The sequence below is a fragment of the Callithrix jacchus genome, chromosome 2 (assembly GCF_049354715.1).
Source record: "Callithrix jacchus isolate 240 chromosome 2, calJac240_pri, whole genome shotgun sequence".
NCBI lineage: Eukaryota > Metazoa > Chordata > Mammalia > Primates > Cebidae > Callithrix > Callithrix jacchus.
Window position 1 is genome coordinate 139,739,831 of NC_133503.1, and position 22,230 is coordinate 139,762,060.

The window sequence follows — 22,230 nt, forward strand, 5'->3', positions numbered from 1 at the left end:
CGCTTGAACCTGGGAGGTTGCAGTGACCCGAGACTGTGCCACTGTAATGGAGTATAGTCTGGGTGACAGAGCGAGACTCCACCTCCAAACAAAAAAAGGAGATAGTAAAGCAGAAATAAATTTTACTTACGTCATTGGATTATTATCTGGTAGATAATATATGAAGTCTCTCATAGTCATTTTTGAACGATCTGGTGGCCTCTGACTTTCATTTATAGCATATTTGTTTTTCCATTGTTTCTGCATACATAAACACACAGATCCACTTTTATAAATACTAAAGAATTTCAGATGTACTATATGCAAATATACAGCCCACTGTTGCATTCACTATAAGTGCTTTAATATTATTCTTACCCCAATTACGTAATTTTGCAGATGGAATATTAAAAAGTTGTAGCACATAACCCTTAATAGTTTTGAGGTTTTATATATCTATTTTTGAGAGGGGCGTCTTGCTCTGTTGTCCAGGCAAGGGTGCAGTGGTGCAGTCATAGCTCACTGCAGCCTGGAACTCCTGAGCTCAAGCAGTCCTCCCACCTCAACCTCCCAAGTAACTACAGATTCTTGCCACAAGACCTGGCTAATTTTGTTTTTTTTTTTTTTTGAGATGGAGTTTCGCTTTTGTTACCCAGGCTGGAGCGCAATGGCGCAATCTCAGCTCACCACAACCTCCGCCTCCTGGGTTCAGGCAATTCTCCCGCCTCAGCCTCCTGAGTAGCTGGGATTACAAACATGCGCCACCATGCCCCGCTAATTTTTTATATTTTTAGTAGAGACGGGGTTTCACCATGTTGACCAGGATGGTCTCGATCTCTTGACCTCGTGATCCACCCGCCTTTGCCTCCCAAAGTGCTGAGATTACAGGCTTGAGCCACCGTGTCTTTTTCTTTTTAAGAGACATCCTGCTCAGTAAATGTGGGGTTTTTTTTTGTTTTTTTGTTTTTTGGGTAGAGATGGAGTCTCCCTATGTTGCCCAGGCTGGTCTCAAATTCCTGGGCTCAAGTGATTGTCTTACCTCAGCCTCCTTAAGCACTGAAATTACAGGAGTGAACCACGCACCCAGCCAGTATTTACTTTTTAACAATTAAAGTGACTAAGACTAGATAAAAGCTCAGTGTGACCAGGCATGGTGGCTCATGCCTATAATTCCAGCACTAAGGGAGGCCAAAGCAGGAGGATCGCTTGAGCTCAGGAGTTACCAGCCTGGGCAACATAGTGAGACCTTGTCTCAAAACTAAACACATAAATAATAAAAGAATAAAACTAATAAAGCTCAATGTATAAAATGCTTACTGATGCCTTCTAACTAAACATCTTAATAACTCACTGAGAATTTGTGCTTACACAGCTTTCTTTTTCAACTCTGTAGTGAATTGAAATTCTATACTTTATAAAATTATTGAAGCAAATGTTTAATCCTTAATCCCCCAAAATAAAATAAGCATTTTCTATAAAACATAGAACCTTTTTAAAATTAAATTACCCAAGGTCACATAGCTAGTAAAGAAATGAAGCTACGGCAGGCACAGTGACTCACGCCTGTAATCCCAGCACTATGGGAGGCCGAAGCAGGTGGAAGAGGTCAGGAGTTTGAGACCAGCCTGGCCAATATGGCAAAATGCTGTCTCTACTAAAAATACAGAAATTAGCCGGACATGGTGGTCGACGCCTGTAATCCCAGCTACTCAGGAGGCCGAGGCAGGGAGAATCACTTGAACCCAGGAGGCAGAGATTGCAGTGGGCTGAGATCGCACCATTGTACTCCAGCCTGGGTGACAGAGTAAAACTCTGTCTCAAAATAAAAAAGAAGGAAATGAAGCTGAGATTCAATCCTTAAGTATTTAATTCCAGGAGGGCTGGCATGCTCTACTACTGTTACCTGCCCTTCTAGAAAAAAAATCAATCCTCAAGATTGAAAAGAACATGGACTCTACTATATGCATACCACAAATTTTTCCCACTTGTAATTTTCCATATTGTCAATTTAGAAAATATTATTAATTCATTTCGCTCAACTATATTTGTCTTTCCTTTTTTTTTTCCCCAGAGACAGTTTCACTCTGTTACCCAGGCTGGAGTGCAGAGGCACAATCTCAACTGACTGCAACCTCTGCCTCTCAGGTTCAAGCAATTCTCATGCCTCAGACTCCCCAGTAGTTATGATTACAGGTGTGCACCACCAGGCCCAGCTAATTTTTTGTATTTTTAGTAGAGATCGGGTTTTGCCATGTTGGCCAGGCTGGTCTTGAACTCCTCACCTCAAGTGCTCTGCCTGCCTCGGCCTCCCAAAGTGCTGGGATTACAGGCGTGAGCCAACATGCCCAGCCTATATAGGCTTATATATAAATAAAATATATATATATAAATTTGTCTTAATTCAAATAAATACATTGCTTGTCATTTGGACATCTTTCTATGAAAAGTCTGGTTGAAGGCTTATTTGATAAATATGTTTGTATATGTATATCTGTGTGTAAGTACATAAAACTTATCTATGGCCTCTACCAAAAACAGTGAAAACATAAATAAATAAAATATGTAAAAATTACAATCAGTGAAAATGTAGTTTAAGTCCATGGTGCATCAATCTTCCATTAAGAGGGGATGTTGTACTGACTAAGGCATGTTACATGGTTTTGCTCCCCCTTCAAAACGCTACAGATGTTTTTCTTTCAAATGATTCCTTTTTTTTTTTTTATTTTTTAAAGATGGGGTTTCACCATATTAGTCAGGCTGGTCTTGAACTGACCTCAGCTGATCTGCCCACCTCAGCCTCCCAAAAGTGCTGGGATTACAGGCGTGAGCCACCGCGCCTAGCAAATGATTCCTTATGAACATAAACAGAAATCCAGCAGGCAACATCAAAATCCTGATTCTCCTCCCTTACCTTCTCTTTTCTCAATTCTTCTTTTAACATTTCCCTCAGTTTCCGGGCTTTGTATATTCGGTATCTATCTGAGCACGGCTGTTTCTCTTTTGTCGGAGTGGCAATTGGCTGTGGAGCCTCTTGATTAACAGTAGATAAGGGATGGGATTCTGAAGAAACACTGACACTAGACTTAACCAAAGGAGAAGTACTTGATACTCGCTTTCTTCTCTGTGAAACAGTAGAGGAAGATTTACTGGATTCTTTAACATCATTGTCACTAGCAGTCTTTTCAGTACTGTTGAAATTGAAAAGAAAAAAGAGGGCACCATGAATCTGCTGTTTACATGCTAGTTTTAAAACGTACTCTGGTAAAAATCCAAAAGTGTAATCTTATAATTTAAAAAAAAAAAAATCAGTGACTTGAGATTTATGTTAATTATGACAGGTTACAAAAAAAAATTTTGTTCAGTAAATCTTTTAAATATATGCAAATTCTAACAGACTCTTAATCTTTTTCAAACATAAAAGTCCCTAAGCACATTAGAGCACATAATTACAGGCTTAGCTCCCTCAAAACAAAAAGTAACCAACTTACAAAACAAACCTTAATCAGCCTAAGTAACAGAGTTTTTAAAGTAATAATTTATAATTAATTTATATATAAAATTAAAAATTTATAATTCACTCTGACATCTTACACTGGTCTAAACTACCGGCATTTTACTTATCAACCTGAGGTCAGTCAAATCAAATACGCAAAACTTCAAACCTCTGAAATACCTGTACTGCAGTATTTAAAGAAAAACATTTAGTTACATTAGCCAAACCAAATCCCTTTGAGGCAGAAATCACTTATCTTTTGTCAGGTACAATTCTACTTATACAGCCATCAGAATAAACTCTTCAGTCAAAAAAAGGACTCAGTCACCCCAAATTGTATATTAGGTATGGTACACCTCAGACAGAAGTATTTCAGGAATGGTCTGTAAATGTGACTAAGTCAAAAAATGAGTTGGTATAAGTCACTAATTAAAAATAATATGCTTTTTTCATATTTTACAGTTATTTATAAAAAATCAGAAAATGCCTCAACTTACAGAATAACCTTTGCAGGAAGACTTCAATTTAAATTTGTATCTTAGCTGTTATGACAATGTGATACATGCATTACTTGCATTTCACCCAGTTACGTTGAATGACAGAATATATACCTATAGATTTTTACAACTAGTAGAAACCCCCAAAGAAATTTTAAAAGGCCGAGCACAGTGGCTCATGCCTGTAATCCCAGCACTCTGGGATGTGGCAGGCAGATCACTTGAGGTCAGGAGTCTGATTCAGCCTGGCCAACATGATGAAACCCATCTCTACTGAAAATACAAAAATTGGCTCAGTATGATGGGGCATGCCTGTAGTCCCAGACACTGGGAAGCTGAGGCAGGAGAACTGCATGAACCCAAGAGGTGGAGCTTGCAGTAAGCCAAGATTGCACCACTGCACTCAACCCTGGGCGACAGAGTGAGACTCCATCTTGAAGAAAAAAAAAAAATTTTTTTTAATGGGGGAAAAAAAACCACTTTCACAGAGTCAGTAATGGCTAAAAAAAACCCACATGACTAAAAAATATATTCCCCAAATGTAAATGTCAACTCTTAAAAAAAATTAAACATACTTGACCATAAATGTCTCTGAACTATAATATTTGAGCAATTTATCAAATTATCAACCATCATGCACTCATACATAATTAATGAAATCTCTTAGAACTTTATTAATTTAACAGCAACTAGTACTGGTATTTCCATTCTGGTGTAGAAATTTTAAAACAGATTCATGTAAGAAACTCGGATATTACTAAGCATCACTGAACTATCAACATTACACCCTACACTCAGCACCAGTACAGACCAATAGAGAAAAATGTGTCAAAAATAAAAAAATTTTTCACCTTCCTACCACAGGATAAACAGAATTTGTACCATCTCACTGTCACGGTTGTTAACTGATTTCTTCATATATATAGAAACAGAGGCCATCTTAGCCTAACATGTCTTAAATTTATTCCATCGCCTTTTTAAAAAACTAATAATCTTTTGTGGGCAACTATTTTGCCATATCCCCTGCAAGATAGTTTATATCAGTTATCTCCAATCTCCACCAAAACGCTCCAAGTAGGCAATATCTTTCCCATTTTGCAGATGAGTAAATGCTGCCTGAGAAAAGTCTACCTTTAAAGGCCGGGCGCGGTAGCTCAAGCCTGTAATCCCAGCACTTTGGGAGGCCGAGGCGGGTGGATCAAGAGGTCAAGAGATCGAGACCATCCTGGTCAACGAGGTGAAACCCCGTCTCTACTAAAAATACCAAAATTAGCTGGGCATGGTGGTGCACGCCTGTAGTCCCAGCTACTCCGAGGCTGAGGCAGGAGAATTGCTTGAACCCAGGAGGCGGAGGTTGCGGTGAGCCGAGATAGTGCCATTGCCCTCCAGCCTGGGTAACAAGAGCGAAACTCCGTCTCAGAAAAAAAAAGAAAAAGAAAAGTCTACCTTTAGACTAAAAGAGTCCTGAATCCAAATATGATACATGACGCTAAAGCCATGCTTCTCTATTCGGGAAACATGGTCACTATAGTTAAAGGGGCACACTTCAGTCAAGTAACTAGAACTGTTACTCACTGACGTTAAGTCAGCAGAGCCAAAACAATACTTAACTTCTCCTTTTAAAAATAAATATTTTATAAACTGAAAAACAAAAACACTTCCCTGCAAAGCACTCCAGAAGGATGAAAACTATGGTGACTAAATTTTCAAATGAATAGTGTGGATATTCTTCACTTCAGGATTGCCATATCCCGATTGTCCCCTCCACCACTAGAAGACATGATTTCTCTTCTCGGAGAATCTACAAACCGTGACAAAATCCATACAAGCCGCACTCTGCAGGTCAGACAACCAAACTGCAGTTTGGAATGGTTTCATACTGCAATCGAGAGCGGACTCCTGTGATTAAATTCATTGTTCAGCTTCCAGATGACAAGCCCGGAGAGGCAGGGCAAATGAAAATTCTTCCCTATGCAAGCTCTTACCTGATCCTAGGAGCCTTTTCTTGGGGCTCCGCTCCATTGAAATGGACGGCGGACACATCCGTGGGCTCCGCTGGCTTAGAAGAAGAGTCCGTGGCAGGCTCCGGCGGCCTGGGAGACTCCTGCCCACGCTGGGGATTGGGAGCGGCGGAGCCCCTGGCGCCCACACTAGGCCGGACATTCGGCTTCACGCTAAGGCGTGCCCTGCGAAACATGGCGGAGCCAGGGGGCCCGGGGAGGCAGCCTGACGGCCGCTCACAGCCCCGAGCCCCGGCGGCTGCCCGGAAAAGGTGTTAGGAACTACGCCCTCCCCACAAAGCCCCACCACCAGCACAGCGGGCAGCTACCGCAGTTTCACTCCCCAACCGCCACCTCCTCCTCTCTCCCGCCGCCGCCGCTTTTTCATGACCCTGCCACACACTGACGGCCAAAATTCTCTCTCCTCCCAGCTCCCCCGCCCTCACAGGGCAGCGGAACTGATTGCGCCATCAGGCAGCGCCGCGGAATGACGTCAGACGCACAGCACTGGAAGCCATGGTAACTACCAAGCTACCGAGACTGGGCTACCCGGGGATCAGAAATTGAGATGCAGAGATGTGTGCTCTTTCTTCTCTAGGACTCCTTAGGAGTAGTTGAAAAAAGGAAAAGAAGAAAGTCGACTTTTCAGCTCAAACCTTTACTGGAACTATTAAAATCGCTGGCCGATTTTGTTTTTAGAGGTCCTGAAGGGCTTAGAAATTCTAAATTGAGTAGACAGATTAGAAATGCTGGTGTGAAGAAACTGATAATGGTTACTTCCTAGGAGAGGAATTGAGTTTCTGGGAAACACGTCGTGGTAGAAAGATCATGTACAGTACGCCCTTGTGTACTTTTTTGTTTTTTTCTTTTGAGACGGTCTCGCTCTGTCTCCTAGGCTGGAGTGGTGCAGTAGGGCCATCTTGGCTGACTGCAGCCTCTACCTACAGGGCTCAAGCAATCCTTCCGTCTCAGCCTCCCAAGTAGCTGGGACCACAGGTGCGCACCACCACACCCGGCTAATTTTTTTTTTTTTTTTTTTTTTGTATATTTAGTAGAGACGGGGTTCATCATGTTGCCAACACTAGTCTTGAACTCCTGGGCTCAAGCGCTCCACCCAGTTTGGCCTCCCAAAGTGCTGGGATTACAGGCGTGAGCCACCACGCTTGGCCTCCTTGTGTACTTTTTAATATGAATATATCACCTGAGATTGTGCCACTGCACGCCAGCCTGTTTAAAAATTATTATAGTTGAAACTTTGCAAATTATTTTGAGTATTCTTTTTTTTTTTTTTGAGGTGGTGTCTTGCTCTGTCACCCAGGCTGGAGTGCAGTGGTGCGATCTCTGCTCACTGCAACCCCCACCTCCCAGGTTCAAGCGATTCTCCTGCCTCAGCCTCCCGAGTACCTTGGACTACAGGTGCATGTCACCACACCCACCTAATTTTTTGTATTTTTAGTAGAGACGGGTTCCACCATGTTAGCCAGGATGGTCTCAATCTTCTGACCTCGTGATCTGCCTGCCTTGGCCACCCAAGGGATTACAGGCGTGAGCCACTGTGCCCTGCCACTATTTTGAGTGTTCTTAATTTGCTTCAAGAGGTAGCTAAACAAGGCGTTCTGGATTTGAGAGGAGAAAATACAAAAAAAATTAACAAGGTATTTTTAAAATGTATCAGACTGGGCACAGTGGCTCATGCCTGTAATCCCAGCACTTTGGGAGGCTAAGGCAGACAGATTGCTTGAAGTCAGGAGTTCAAGACCAGCCTGGCCAATATGGTTAAACCCTGCCTCTACTAAAAATACAAAAAGTAGCGAGGCGCGGTGACTTACACCTGTAATCCCAGCAATTTGGGAAGCTGAGGCAGGCAGATCACGAGAACAGGAGATCAAGACCATCCTGGCCAACATGGTGAAACCCCGTCTCTACTAAAAATTCAAAAAATTAGCTGGACATAGTGGCACACGCCTGTGGTCCCAGCTACTCGGGAGGCTAAGGCAGGAGAATTGCTTGAACCCAGGAGGCAGAAGTTGCAGTGAGCAGATATGGCGCCATTGCATTCCAGCCTGGGAGACAAGAGCGAGACTGTCTCAAAAAAAAAAAAGAAAGAAAAAGAAAAGACTATGAAGAAAATGAAGGTCTGGAGGTCAGGCATAGCTCATGCCTGTAATCCCAGCATTTTGGTAGGCCAAGGCAGGTGAATCACTTGAACCCAAAAGTTCCCAAGACCAGCCTAGCCAACGTGGTGAAACTCTGTCTCTACCAAAAATACAAAAATTAGCCAAGCATGGTGGCTTGCGCCCGTAGTCCCAGCTACTCGGGAGGCTGAGATTGGAGAATTGCTTGAACTGAGGAGACTGAAGTTGCAGTAAGCCAAGATCGCACACCGCCCTCCAGCCTGAGTGACAAAGTGAGGCCCTGTCTCAAAAAAAAAAAAAAAAATGGCTGGGTATGGTGGTTCACACCTGTAATCCCAACACTTTGGGAAGCCAAGGCGGGCAGATCACCTGAGGTCAGGAGTTCAAGACCAGCCTGACCAATATGGAGAAACCCTGTCTCTACTAAAGATACAAAATTAGCTGGGCATGGTAGCGCATGCCTATAATCCCAGCTACTTGGGAGGCTGAGGCAGAAGAATTGCTTGAACCCGGGAGGCGGAGGTTGCAGTGAGCTGAGATCGCACCACTGTACTCCAGCCTGGGCAAGAAGAACGAAACTCCATCTAAAAAAAAATGAAGAAAGAAAGAAAAGGTCTGTGAGGCCAGGCGCGGTGGCTCATGCTTATAATCCCAGCACTTTGGGAGGCTGAGGCGGGTGGATCACGAGGTCAAGAGATCAAGACCCTCCTGGTCAACAAGGTAAAACCCCGTCTCTACTAAAAATACAAAAATTAGCTGAGCATGTTGGTGCGCGCCTGTAGTCCCAGCTACTGGGGAGGCTGAGGCAGGAGAATTGCTTGAACCCAGGAGGCAGAGGTTGCAGTGAGATCATGCCATTGCACTCCAGTCTGGGTAACAACAGCGAAACTCTGTCAGAAAGAAAGAAAAGAAAAGAAAAGGAAGAAAGAGAGAGAGAGAGAGAGAGAGAGAGAGAGAGAGACGGAAAGAAAGAAAGAAAGAAAGAAAGAAAGAAAGAAAGAAAGAAAGAAAGAAAGGAAAGAAAGAAAAAGAAAAGGTCTGTGAGTCTCCCTGCAATACTCTGGAAAAGGAACAGGATCTCAGTTTTACCTAAAGAAGCTCAAGAATTAGAGAATCCCCTGCTAAAGATGTCTCAGGAATCTTGGAGCAACTGCCAGAACTACACAGCTTTGAACAGCATATTCTGATACAAACTGAAGACACAGGGCCTTTCCACAGATGGTCTTCTGTTCTCCCTAAAAGACTAGACATTTTCCCAAGATTTTACAGGTCAGAAAGTAGTGACTTAAGATTTAATTTCCCACTAGTAAAGGGATGGGAACTTATAAAGACATAAGACATTTGTTACACAAGTTTGTGAAGGAAATTCTTAGTGGCATCATAGTAATTTTTTAAATCTCCACTTTTCTCTGAGAGACACACCTAACACATCTTGTGTAAATGGACTATATCATGTGTACCCCTACAACTTAAAAACTGCAAAATTTTTTAGCTGCCAAGAAAATAGTCTCTACTAAAAATACAAACATTATCCGGGGCAGGGTAGCACATGGCTGTAATCCCAGCTACTCCGGGAGGCCGAGGAAATGAGAATCACTTGAAGCCGGGAGGCCAAGTCTGCAATGAGCGGAGATTGCACCAGTGTACTCCAGCCTGGGCAAGAGTGAGACCCTGTCTCCAAAAACAAAACAAAACACGGTGCCAGAAAGTTAATCTTTTCCCTTTATTCAAGTTACTCAAGAAGAAATTCACTAAGTGGTAACAGATGTTAGCAGTATGAAGGAAGACAGGTGGGGTGCAGGAGTAGGATAGTGATGTGTGCGAGGCTCTCCAAATTTGAAAGAATGACAGACAGTAAGAGCTAACGAATTGTTACCGTATGCTGGGGACCTAGTACTTCACAGATAATAATACAGTTAATGAAGGAGGTACAGGTAAGAACACTTTAACGTAACGAAATAGTTTCCAAGTTGACACTGTTATACTGGACTGAGCATAGAAAGTCAACACCAAGACAAAAGTATGCCAAATTGCAGGTTTTATTGACGGCAACCACGAAGGACTCACGTCTCTTCAACCCGTGGCAGAGCAAGAAGGGTGACAAGACCTTTTTATACCCGTAAAACCACTTGGGAGTGGGGGTGAGGCGCGGGGATGGGGATGAAAGCCTTCAGACATTTTGAGGGCTAGCGGATTCTGTAAATCACCTCCTGGGCCGAGACAAGGGCCAGGGGACTTTTGTCATTCCAATTGTTACTTACGTGGTTTACAGAAGTCAAGATAAACGTTTATACAGTATCTGGGTAGGGGTACAGATTTCAGTTACTTATTACAAGTTGCAGAAGCCAGGATGGAATTATCTTGGGCTGCTTATTCTGGTTATTACCGGTAAGCAAAGGCTAGCAACTCTGGCAGTTACTGATAAGGGAAGGTAAGCAGCTTTACCTCTCTGCATTCTGCAAAGTAAACTAGCAGTCTTATTTACAGAAGCCAAGGCCAGTAGTTATGGTGCAGCCGTTACAACTTATTTCTGAAAAACAGCTTTGTCTTTTATAAAATGGCATTGCTCAGGTTCCAGCTATAGCACAACACAGCTACTAATTGGCGGAGCTGGGCTTTCTACCCAGACAGTTCATCTCCAGAGCCCCTCACTCTTCACTTTCTTCACCTTCTCTAAAATAGAGGATTTTATGAGGTAATAATTGAAGTTTGGTCGTATCTCCTTGAGGATTCGCTATCCTTGTTACTAATGCTTTTATACTGCATAAATTTCAGATCTTCCGAAATAAAAGTTTTTAATATATAGGGCAATTTGGAGTATCCAAATCATGTTTGTAACGTTATCTTTTTGTTTCTATGTGTGTGTGTATGTAACAATGGAAGAGGAGAAGAAAGTATATGCCAGAGGAGCCATAGAAGCATCTCTACAAGTGTTTCCGGCAATGACAGATGGTCCACAGCTTTTACGTAGGTTCCGAGGTTTTTCTGGGCTATTCTGAATCGTGGTTAAGACTGCATTCCCGGGCATTTCCCCACCACACGACTCAAGCAGAGGCAGTAAGCTAAAACTCCTAAAGCACTGTGGATCGTGACAAGGGCACTGAGATGAACTGGAAAATAAACGTGCTTTAGAGTCCGTCTTAAATTTTATTCTCATATCAATTCCTACGCGTTAAGTCAGTGTCTCTTCTGCAAAATGAAAACAATGCAGCCTACCTTGCAGGGTTGTAGTTAGAATAAGGGAGGAAAATATGTAAAGGGCCAACACTGCCTTTCGCAGTTACCCTCAATCTTTTCATTCATCTCCGCCTCCGGAAGGAGATGAATGAAAGCTAACTTTCTTTACCAAAAAGTAAGATATTGTAGCGTTTGTTGTCATTTCCTATTAAAAAGAAAAAGGGTGGGAGCTGTGCCTGGCGCATGGGGGAAGGGGGGGGACGGAAATCCATACACGCCTATCCTTCAGTCAAACAGAACCCGCTTTCCGGGTTCTCCCGAGCGTGGGTGGCAGCAGGGTTCCGGGCGCTGCTAAGTCTCTAGGAGCTTCGGAGTTCGCGCTACCGCCTCGCCCTGGCCGCGCACGCGCAGTGACGTGCCGGCCAGGCCGGCGGCTGCTGTCGGACCTCCGTGGGCGGGGCCGCCGGCTGAGCGGAGCGGAGGCACCGCCGGGCGGAGGGCCCACGCGGGCTCAGCTTTCCGGATCGACAGTGGTGACTGTAGCCCAGCCTGCCCGGGAACGGTTGGTTTTCCGAGTCGCTGCCTTCCAGGCTCCGTCAGTGGTCGGCATGGCACGTGAGTGTGCGGACGTGGATGGGAAGCGGCGGGGAGCCTCGGGCGAGGTAGCCTAGCGCTCAGGAGCGGCCGGCGAGGGAGGCGGGTCCGACTGGAGAATCTCCTTGGGTCCCGCAGGGCGGGGATCCCGGCTTCAGTCGGCAGAGAGAGCTCGCGGCTGGCTCTGGTCAGGCTTCTCAGGCCGGGCGCGTGCCTGCCCCTCAGGGGCGAGTTAGTGCTATAAAGAACACACCCGAAGATGTGGACACGGCCGCCCCGGGAGGGTCCTTGTTTGGGGGCGGGTGGTAGCTTAGGGCCTCATGAGGACCGGGACTCCGGTGAGTCGCCTCCCTAGTTCTTTTGTTTGGCCCGCGCAGGTAATAGTCGAATAAACAGGAGGCTTTAGAGCCGGTCCTACGTGTTAGGTTAGTCTGTTGTGTAAAATGAGAACAATGAAGCCTACCTTGCAGGGTTGTGGCTTGAATAAGGATGTAAAGGACCCACACTGCCTTTCGCAGTTACCCTCAATCTGTTCAGTCCCCAACCACCCCTTTCCGCCTCAGCATGGGAATAAGGGTAACCCTCAAGTAATGCGCTGAACTTGTGATCTCTGTATCTGGCTTTCTCCTTCCACCCACACCCCTCATAAAGCCAGAACTTGTTTTGGGATACTGGCTAAGAAGATTCGAATATCTGTTTTAAAACATCTGGTGTTTATAGCTAGTGACCACTAGATTGGTATGATAATACTCTTTAAGTCTTTAAGTGTTCGCTTTTAAGCCACGTCCTTATTGTTAGATCTGGGAACACCATCAATCTGTTACTCTGCTGGTTTATCCATTAAAAAACAAACTAAAGATACATTTTAAGAAGACCTGTCTAATGGAATTATTAATAATTTTGTAGATGGGAAAAGAGCATGACTTTGACTTTGTAGGTGGAAATCAACGAGAACTTGCCCGCCAGAAAAATATGAAGAAAACCCAGGAAATTAGCAAGGGAAAAAGAAAAGAGGATAGCTTGACTACCTCTCAGAGAAAGCAGAGGTAAGTGGTGGTACTAATTTAATTCTAGAGTCACTGACGTGATTGAGGACACATTTTAGACTGGTGTGGTGCCTCATGCCTGTAATCCCAGCAATTTGGGAGAGTCGGGAGGATTGCTTGAAGCCAAGAGTTTGAGACCAACATAGCCAGCCCCTGCATCTACAAAATATTTTTTTAAATTAGCCAGATGGCTGGGGGTGGAGGCTCACACCTGTAATGCCAGCACTTTGGGAGGCCGAGGTGGGTGGATCAAGATCACATTAGGGGTTCTCAATCCTGGCTGCACATTAGAACCACCTGGGAAACCTTGACAGGTGCTCATTCCTTGCCTTATGCTCAGTTCTGATTGTTTAATTATTTATTTTATTTGTTTTTTATTTATTTTTTTTTTTGAGACGGAGTTTTGCTCTCGTTACCCAGGCTGGAGTGCAATGGCGCGATCTCGGCTCACCGCAACCTCCGCCTCCTTGGGTTCAGGCAATTCTCCTGCCTCAGCCTCCTGAGTAGCTGGGATTACAGGCACGCGCCACCATGCCCAGCTAATTTTTTGTATTTTTAGTAGAGACGGGGTTTCACCACGTCGACCAGGATGGTCTCGATCTCTTTACCTCGTGATCCACCCGCCTTGGCCTCCCAAAGTGCTGGGATTACAGGCTTGAGCCACCGCACCCAGCCTGATTGTTTTTTTAAAACATTGAATTATGGCCGGGCACAGTGGCTCACGCCTATAATCCCAGCACTTTGGGAGGCCGAGGCGGGTGGATCACGAGGTCAAGAGATCGAGACCATCCTGGTCAACAGGGTGAAACCTCGTCTCTACTAAAAATACAAAAATTAGCTGGGCATGGTGGCGCGCGCCTGTAGTCCCAGCTACTCAGGAGGCTGAGGCAGGAGAATTGCCTGAACCCAGGAGGCGGAGGTTGCGGTGAGCCGAGATCGTGCCATTGCACTCCAGTCTGGGTAACAACAGTGAAACTCCGTCTCAAAAAAAAAAAAAAAAAATTGAATTATAATAGTTGTATATATTTTGGGGATACATGTGATATTTTAATACCTGTATGTGGGCTGGGTGATGGCTCACGCCTACAATCCCAGCACTTTGTGAGGCTGAGGCAGGCAGATGGCTTGAGGCCAGGAGTTTAAGACCAGCCTGGCCAACACAGTGAAACCCTGTTTCTCCCAAAAATTACAAAAATTAGCCAGTCATGGTGGTGCACCTGTAGTCCCAACCACTTAGGAGGCTGAGGCAGGAGAATCACTTGAACCTGAGAGGCAGAGGTTGTAGTGAATCAAGAACTTACCACTGCATTCCAGCCTGGGTGACAGAATGAGACCCTATCTCAAAAAAAAAAAAAAAAGAAAAATAAACCTAAAACCTGTATGTGTACAATGTGTAACGATCAAATCGGGGTAATTGGGATATCTCTACCCTCATTAACTTTCATCAAGTTCTGATTTAATTGGTTTGAAGTCAAGCATTAAAAAGCACCCCAGGGGCCAGGCAGGTAGATCAGGAAGTTAAGAGATGGAGACCATCCCGGCCAACATGGTGAAACCCCATCGCTACTAAAAGTAGCTGGGTGTGGTGGTGCACACCTGTAGTCCCTGCTACTCAGGAGGCTGAGACAGGAGAGCTGAGATCACTCCACTGCACTCCAGCCTGGCAACAGAGCAAGAGTCCATCTCAAAAAAAAAGCACCCTAGGTAAATTTTATTGTACTTAGATTATGCCTTTTTTTTTTTAATAAAGATAGAGTCTTACCCTGTTGCCCATGATTGAGTGCAGTATCGTGATCTCAGCTCATTGCAACATCCACTTCGCGGATTCAAAAGATTCTCCTGCCTCAGTATCCCAGTAGCTGGGATTGCAGGTGCCTGACACCACGCCCAGCTAATTTTTGTATTTTTAGTAGAGACAGGGTTTCACCATATTGGACAAGCTGGTCTCAAACTACTGATCTCAAGTAATCCACTCACCTTGGCCTCCCAAAGTGCTGGGATTATAGGCATAAGCCACCATGCCGGCCCAGTTATTTCTAAAACTGAACTTGAAATAGCTCCCAGGTGATTATGATGTGCAGCCACTATTAAGAATCATTGATTAATGAGATTAAAGATCTTAATTTAAGGCAAAGCTCCTGACACTTTTTTTTTTTGACGTGAAGTCTCACTCTGTCACCTAGGCTGGAGTGCAGTGGTGTGATCTCAGCTCACTGCAACCTCCACCTCCCAGGTTCAAGTGATTCTCCTGCCTCAGTCTCCCAAGTAGCTGGGAATACAGGCACATGCCACCATGCCCAGCTAATATTTTTGTATTTTTAGTAGAGACAGGTTTCACCACATTGGCCAGGATAGACTTGATCTCTTGATCTTGTGATCTACCCACACAGCCTCCCAAATCACACCCGGCCCTTTTCTTTTTTTTTTTTTTTTTTTTTCCAGAGATGGAGTCTCACTCTGTGACTCAGACTGGAATGCAGTGCCACAGTCTCAGCTCACTGCAACCTCTGCCTTCCAGGCTCAAGTGATCCTCCCACCTCAGCCTTCTGAGTAGCTGGGACTGCAGGAACACACCACCAAGCACAGATAGCTTTTTTATTTTTTGTAGAAATGGGGTTTCATCGTGTTGTCCAGGTGGGTCTTAAACTCCTGGGGTCAAGTGATTGCCTCAGTCTCCCAAAGTGCTGGAATTACAGGTGTGAGCTACCATGCCTGGCCCTGACATTTATTATTAAAGTGATGAGCTTTGCCTTCAATTTCTGTTTACTCACATTAGAGTAAAAATGAACATGGTATGGATCAGTAATCCTGCAATAATATTTTTACTGGAGAACCTAGTCTAGCTTGGTTCAGAAATTGCCATTGTTTTCCAACTATGCTGTCCTTTTAAAGCTCTGTGCTAGATGCTGTATATACATTATTTTTTATTCATCATAGCCCCAAAAGATGGTATTAGCACTAAGGTGTAGAATAGGAAACTGAGGCTCTGAACTTCAGTAATGTTACTAAGGTCATAGAGCAAGCACAGCAGAGCTTGGTTTCAAATAGAAAAGTAACTGTCATGATTCTTTTTCCACCATACTTCGTTTCTTTGTAGCTGTGTATGGTTTTGTTTTTTTTTTTTTTTTAAGTGAAAGCAAGTTTATTATGAAAGTAAAGAGATAAAGATAAGAGATAGGCAGAACAGCCTATAGCTGTGCTATTTTGCCTTTCTTCTATTCCTTTGTTTTTGCTATTGGCTTTACAGAAATGTCTTACTGTCATGGACTGGGGAAAACAGTTTAGCAGTTCCTCAAAAAGTTAAAACCGGCCAGGCACGGTGGCTCATACCACGGTGGCTCCTACCGGCCAGGCTGAGGCAGGAGAATCGCTTCAACCTGGGAGGTAGAGGTTGCAATGAGCCAAGATTGTGCCACTGCACTCCAGCCTGGGCAACAGAACAAGACTCTGTCTCTAAAAAATAAAAGAAATTGAGACATGAGGTTAATAACTCAGAGTTGTGGGATTTTAACCAGAGCTGGAAGTATTTGGCACACAGTAGGTGTTGAATACGTAGCTGTTTAATCTATTTTGAAAATAGTTTCATGGACTCATGGATCACCTAACCCAGGTAGTCTGGTCATAGTTCACATTTCATATGGCACATGCCAGTTTGACCAGAGATGAAAAGGGTTAAGAAAGTACCCTGAGCTCCCAGCCTTTCTTTAGTGTAATCCAGTTTTAGTGACTAGCTTGTGGGCTTTTTTGCTTGTAAGAAACTGAATTGCTTCATAATATTTATGTCCTAGTCATAGATACCAGTTAGGATATCTAGGAGACTTCTTAAATAAATTCCCTTGTTAACAACCAAGAGTAATTGCTGTTATTCCTACATGTAGCTGCCTAATGTCAGCCACTTTTATATATTCATAGCTATTCCTCAGAACAACCTTGATACATGTTGCTCAGATTTTGAAAGGGCTTTGAGGTTGTTTGTTCAAGATCATGATAACAGAGATGATATTCAGAATAAGATCTGACTACAAAACCTTTCTAGTATTTGTCTTTACATTTTGTCTCCAACCATGAAAATGGAAAGGCAAGAATGTTTATATAATCTTTTAAATTGTCATCTAATATATTGAATGGGTTATGTGTAGAAAACAAGTGAGAATATAAAATTGGTCTTTCTATAACAACTTACAGCCTTTCCCCCCATTGTAGGGACTCTGAGATCATGCAACAAAAGCAGAAGGCAGCTAATGAGAAGAAGTCTATGCAGACAAGAGAAAAATGATGACTGGCTATTTGGAAAACCTGGGTGCTACTGCCGACTGGGTGTATCATAAGCTCTAAGATCAAGACTTTGTAGAGTGGACAGTCATTAAATATGTTTTATCTTATCCTTTAAAAACTATTTTGAACTTTACCTTTCAGTTTGACTTAGTGCAATGTTTTAGAAACAGTCCTCAAAGAATAAAACACTACATGCATGTGGCGTATTGGTGAACATGATTTTTATTAGTTAACATATATAATTTATTAGGTAATATGGTCAAATAATAGGATCTCTCATATAATAAAGATTCTTTGTCATCACCTTTGTTAATGTAGTTTTTTTTTCCCTTCAGTTTCTAAGGATAAGCATAAAGTAGATTTTTAAAGTAAACTTTATTGTATAATAGAAGTTAAGAACCATTTGTATAATTTTGCTTTGAAATCAGCTTACAGGGCCAGGTGCAGTGACTCACACCTGTAATCCCACTACTTTGGGAGGCCAAGGCAGGCAGATCACCTAAGATCAGTAGTTTGAGACCAGCCTGGCCAACATAATGAAAGCCCGCCTGTACTAAAAATATAAATTAAAAAAATTAGCCAGATGTGGTGGCACTTGCCTGTAATCTCAGCTACTCAGGAGCCTGAGGCAGGAAAATCACTTGAACCCAAGGCAGAGGTTAAAGTGAGCAGAGATCGCACCACTGCACTCCAGCCTGGGCAACTCTGTCTCAAAAGAAAAGAAATCAACTTAAAAGCTTGCTTGAAGAATTTACAGCAGATAATACAAATCACTGGAATAGAAACTAAATGGATGTAAACTGAGATCTCGGTTCTACTTATACCTTTAACATTTTTTGGAATGAGTACCATATTTTCTGTTCTCAGCCACTTCTAAAATTGAGTCTTGATGGTAGTTATAAATTTGGAAATATGTACCCTAGAGAAACAAGGTTTGAGACCTTGTTACATTCTGAAGTAAATGCAAAATTATGTCAAAGAGAATAAAAATGCCATTGTAGTAGTAAATAGGATAACTTTTAAGTATTCTACAAATACTTGATTTTTCACATAATGCAACTTAACATTTTTCTGATCATCCAATATGTCAACCACTATCTGGACAGATCTTGAAGAGCTAGCCTAATACGATATCTCATGATTTGTCTCTTACCAGTGGTGCCACCCATAAATAGGCTGAAATCTTATATGTCTAATATTGAATGAGACAACTACGAAGTTTTTTGGTTTTGGTTTTGTTTTTTTGTTTTTCTTTTCTTTGAGACTGAGTCTCGTCTGTGGCCCAGACTGGAGTGCAGTAATGCCATTTCAGTTCACCTCTGCCACCTGGGCTCAGGTGATTCTTCTGCCTCAGCCTCCTGAGGAGCTGGGACTACAGGCGTATACCACCACACCCAGCCACTTTTTTTTTTTTTGAGACGGAGTTTCACTGTTGCCCAGACTGGAGTTCAATCGTGTGATCTGGGCTCACCGCAACCTCCACCTCCTGGGTTCAAACCATTCTCCTGCCTTAGCTTCTTGAGTAGCTTGGATTACAGGCATGCATCACCATGTCTGGCTAATTTTGTCTTTTTAGTAAAGACGGGGTTTCTCCATGTCAGTCAAGCTGGTGTCAAACTCTCAACCTCAAGTGATCCACCCACCTTGGCCTCCCAAAGTGCTGGAATTACGAGTGTGAGCTACTGCGCCCAGCTAATTTTTGTATTTTTAGTAGAGACGGGGTTTCACCACATTGTCCAGGCTGGTCTCAAACTTCTGACTTCAGGTGATCCACCAGCCTCCTCCTCCCCAGCTCTATACCTGGGGTTGCAGACATGAGCCATCCCACCCAGTTGAAGTTTTTTAGTCTAAGTATTTATCTTCATATTGGCATGGATTTTGCATTAAATTAAAACATTGTTATGGACTTTTTTTTTTTTAGTGTATTAACTTTTTTTTTCTTTAATTGCGTTTTAGGTTTTGGGGTACATGTGAAGAATATGCAAGATAGTTGCATAGGTACAAACGTGGTAGTTGTGATTTGCTGCCTTCCTCCCCTTCACCTATATCTGGCATTTCTCCCCATGCTATCCCTCCCCAACTCCCCACCCCCCCACTGTCCCTCCCCTATTCCCCCCTACAGACCCCAGTGTGTAGTGCTCCCCTCCCTGTGTCCATGTGTTCTCATTGTTCAACACCCGCCTATGAGTGAGAACATGCGGTATTTCATTTTCTGTTCTTGTGTCAGTTTGCTGAGAATGATGTTCTCCAGGTTCATCCATGTCCCTACAAAGGACACGAACTCATCGTTTTTGATGGCTGCATAATATTCCATGGTATATATGTGCCACATTTTCCTTGTTCAGTCTATCATCGATGGGCATTTGGGTTGATTCCAGGCCTTTGCTATTGTAAACGGTGCTGCAATGAACATTTGTGTGCATGTGTCCTTATAGTAGAACGATTTAGATATATACCCTTTAGATATATACCCAGTAATGGGATTGGTGGGTCAAATGGAATTTCTATTTCTAGGTCCTTGAGGAATCTCCACACTGTCTTCCACAATGGTTGAACTAATTTACACTCCCACAAGCAGTGTAAAAGTGTTCCTGTTTCTCCACATCCTCTCCAGCATCTGTTGTCTCCAGATTTTTTAGTGATCCCCATTCTAACTGGCATGAGATGGTATCTCAATGTAGTTTTGATTTGCATTTCTCTAATGACCAGTGATGGTGAGCATTTTTTCATGTTTGTTGGCCTCATGTATGTCTTCTTTTGTAAAGTGTCTGTTCATATCTTTCCACCCACTTTTGAATGGGCTTGTTTGTTTTTTTCTTGTAAATCTGTTTGAATTCTTTGTAAATTCTGGATATCAGCCCTTTGTCAGATGGATAAACTGCAAAAATTTTTTCCCATTCTGTTGGTTGGCAATTTACTCTAGTGACTGTCTTTTGCCATGTGGAAGCTGTGGAGTTTGATTAGGTCCCATTTGTCTATTGGCTTTTGTTGCCAATGCTTTTGGTGTTTTGGTCATGAAGTCCTTGCCTACTCCTATGTCCTGAATGGTTTTGCCTAGATTTTTTTCTAGGGTTTTTATGGTGCTAGGTCTTATGTTTAAGTCTTTAATCCATCTGGAGTTAATTTTAGTGTAAGGTGTCAGGAAGGGGTCCAGTTTCTGCTTTCTGCACATGGCTAGCCAGTTTTCCCAACACCATTTATTAAACAGAATCCTTTCCCCATTGCTTCTTTTTGTCAGGTTTATCAAAGATTGTATGGTTGTAGATATGTTGTGTTGCCTCCAATGCCTCTGTTCTGTTCCATAGGTTTATATCTGTTTTGGTACCAGTACCATGCTGTTTTGATTACTATAGACATGTAGTATAGTTTGAAGTCCAGTAGTGTGATGCCTCCCACTGTGTTCTTTTTACTTAGAATTGACTTGGCTATGCGGGCTCTCTTTTCGTTCCATATGAAGTTTAAGATGATTTTCTCCAGTTCTGTGAAGAAGGTCATTGGTAGCTTGATGGGGATAGTGTTGAATCTGTAAATTACTTTGGACAGTACGGCCATTTTCACAATATTGATTCTTCCTAACCATGAACATGGAATGTTTCTCCATCTGTTTGTGTCCTCTCTTATTTCATTGAGCAGTGGTTTGTAGTTCTCCTTGAAGAGGTCCTTTACGTTCCTTGTTAGTTGTATTCTTAGGTATTTTATTCTCTTTGTAGCAATTGTGAATGGCAGTTCATTCTTGCTTTGGCTCTCTTTAAGTCCCTTATTGGTGTATAAGAATGCTTGTGATTTTTGCACATTGATTTTGTATCCTGAGACTTTGCTGAAGTTGCTTATCAGTTTCAGGAGATTTTGGGCTGAGATGATGAGGTCTTCTAGATATACTATCACGTCTTCTGCAAATAGAGACAATTTGGCTTCCTCCTTTCCTATTTGAATATGCTTTATTTCTTTTTCTTGCCTGATTGCTCTGGCTAGAACTTCCAGTACTATATTGAATAGGAGTGGTAAGAGAGGCCATCCTTGTCTAGTGCCAGATTTCAAAGGGAATGCTTCCAGTTTTTGCCCATTTAGTATGATATTGGCTGTTGGTTTGTCATAAATAGCTTTTATTATTTTGAGATACGTTCCGTCAATACTGAGTTTATTGAGGGTTTTTAGTATAAAGGGCTGTTGAATTTTGTCAAAGGCCTTCTCTGCATCAATTGAGATAATCATGTGGTTTTTGTTTCTGGTTATGTTTATGTGGTGAATTACGTTTATGGACTTGCGTATGTTGAACCAGCCTTGCATCCCCGGGATGAATCCTACTTGATCATGGTGGATAAGCTTTTTGATGTGCTGTTGCAATCGGCTTGCCAGTATTTTATTGAAGATTTTTGCATCTATGTTCATCATGGATATTGGCCTGAAGTTTTCGTTTCTTGTTGAGTCTCTGCCGGGTTTTGGTATCAGGATGATGTTGGTCTCATAAGATGAATTGGGAAGATTCCTTCTTTTTGGATTATTTGGAATAGTTTCAGAAGGAGTGGTAACAGTTCCTCTTTGTGTGTCTGGTAGAATTCAGCTGTAAACCCATCTGGACCTGGGCTTTTTTTGTGTGTTAGGCTCTTAATTGCTGCCTCAACTTCAGATTTTGTTATTGGTCTATTCATGGTTTCGACTTCTTCCTGGTTTAGGCTTGGGAGGACACAAGTGTCCAGGAATTTATTCATTTCTTCCAGGTTTACTAGTTTATGTGCATAGAGTTGTTTGTAATATTCTCTGATGATGGTTTGAATTTCTGTGGGATCTGTGGTGATTTCCCCTTTATCGTTTTTTATTGCATCTATTTGGTTATTCTCTCTTTTCTTTTTCATTAATCTGGCTAATGGTCTGTCTATTTTGTTGATCTTTTTAAAAAAACAGCTCCTGGATTTGTTGATTTTCTAAAGGGTTTTTCGTGTCTCTATCTCCTTCAGTTCTGCTCTGATCTTAGTTATTTCTTGTTTTCTGCTAGGTTTTGAGTTTTTTGATCTTGCTCCTCCAGCTCTTTCAATT

General features: G+C 42.8%; 2 protein-coding genes across 16 annotated transcripts in view; one reads left to right on the forward strand and one right to left on the reverse strand.

Annotated features, from left to right (window-relative positions):
- The window catches only part of BDP1 (BDP1 general transcription factor IIIB subunit), a 131,228-nt gene extending 124,837 nt beyond the window's left edge, over positions 1–6,391 (reverse strand). For all 14 annotated transcript variants that reach the window (XR_013532285.1, XR_013532286.1, XR_004739867.3 and 11 more), the window contains exons 1-3: positions 5,955–6,391; positions 2,891–3,167; positions 131–240 (exon numbers count right to left, since the gene is read on the reverse strand). Coding sequence is in view for 9 of the 14 variants with exons in the window: in XM_078365371.1 (XP_078221497.1) it covers positions 131–240; positions 2,891–3,167; positions 5,955–6,166 (599 nt within the window). In the remaining 5 variants the exon portion in view is untranslated. The remainder of the gene's footprint in view (positions 1–130; positions 241–2,890; positions 3,168–5,954) is intronic.
- Positions 6,392–11,720: 5,329 nt separating this feature from the next.
- On the forward strand, positions 11,721–17,498 carry LOC100415672 (small EDRK-rich factor 1). 2 transcript variants are annotated; one of them, XM_002744881.7, is made up of 3 exons: positions 11,721–11,896; positions 12,813–12,921; positions 17,125–17,498. In XM_002744881.7, exons 1-3 carry the CDS (start codon positions 11,890–11,892, stop codon positions 17,195–17,197), a joined length of 189 nt encoding a protein of 62 aa, XP_002744927.1. In that variant the 5' UTR covers positions 11,721–11,889; the 3' UTR covers positions 17,198–17,498. The 2 variants fall into 2 exon arrangements, with proteins under 2 accessions (XP_002744927.1, XP_078221502.1); XM_078365376.1 differs by lacking the exon at positions 11,721–11,896 and adding an exon at positions 12,026–12,213.
- Positions 17,499–22,230: the final 4,732 nt, after the last annotated feature.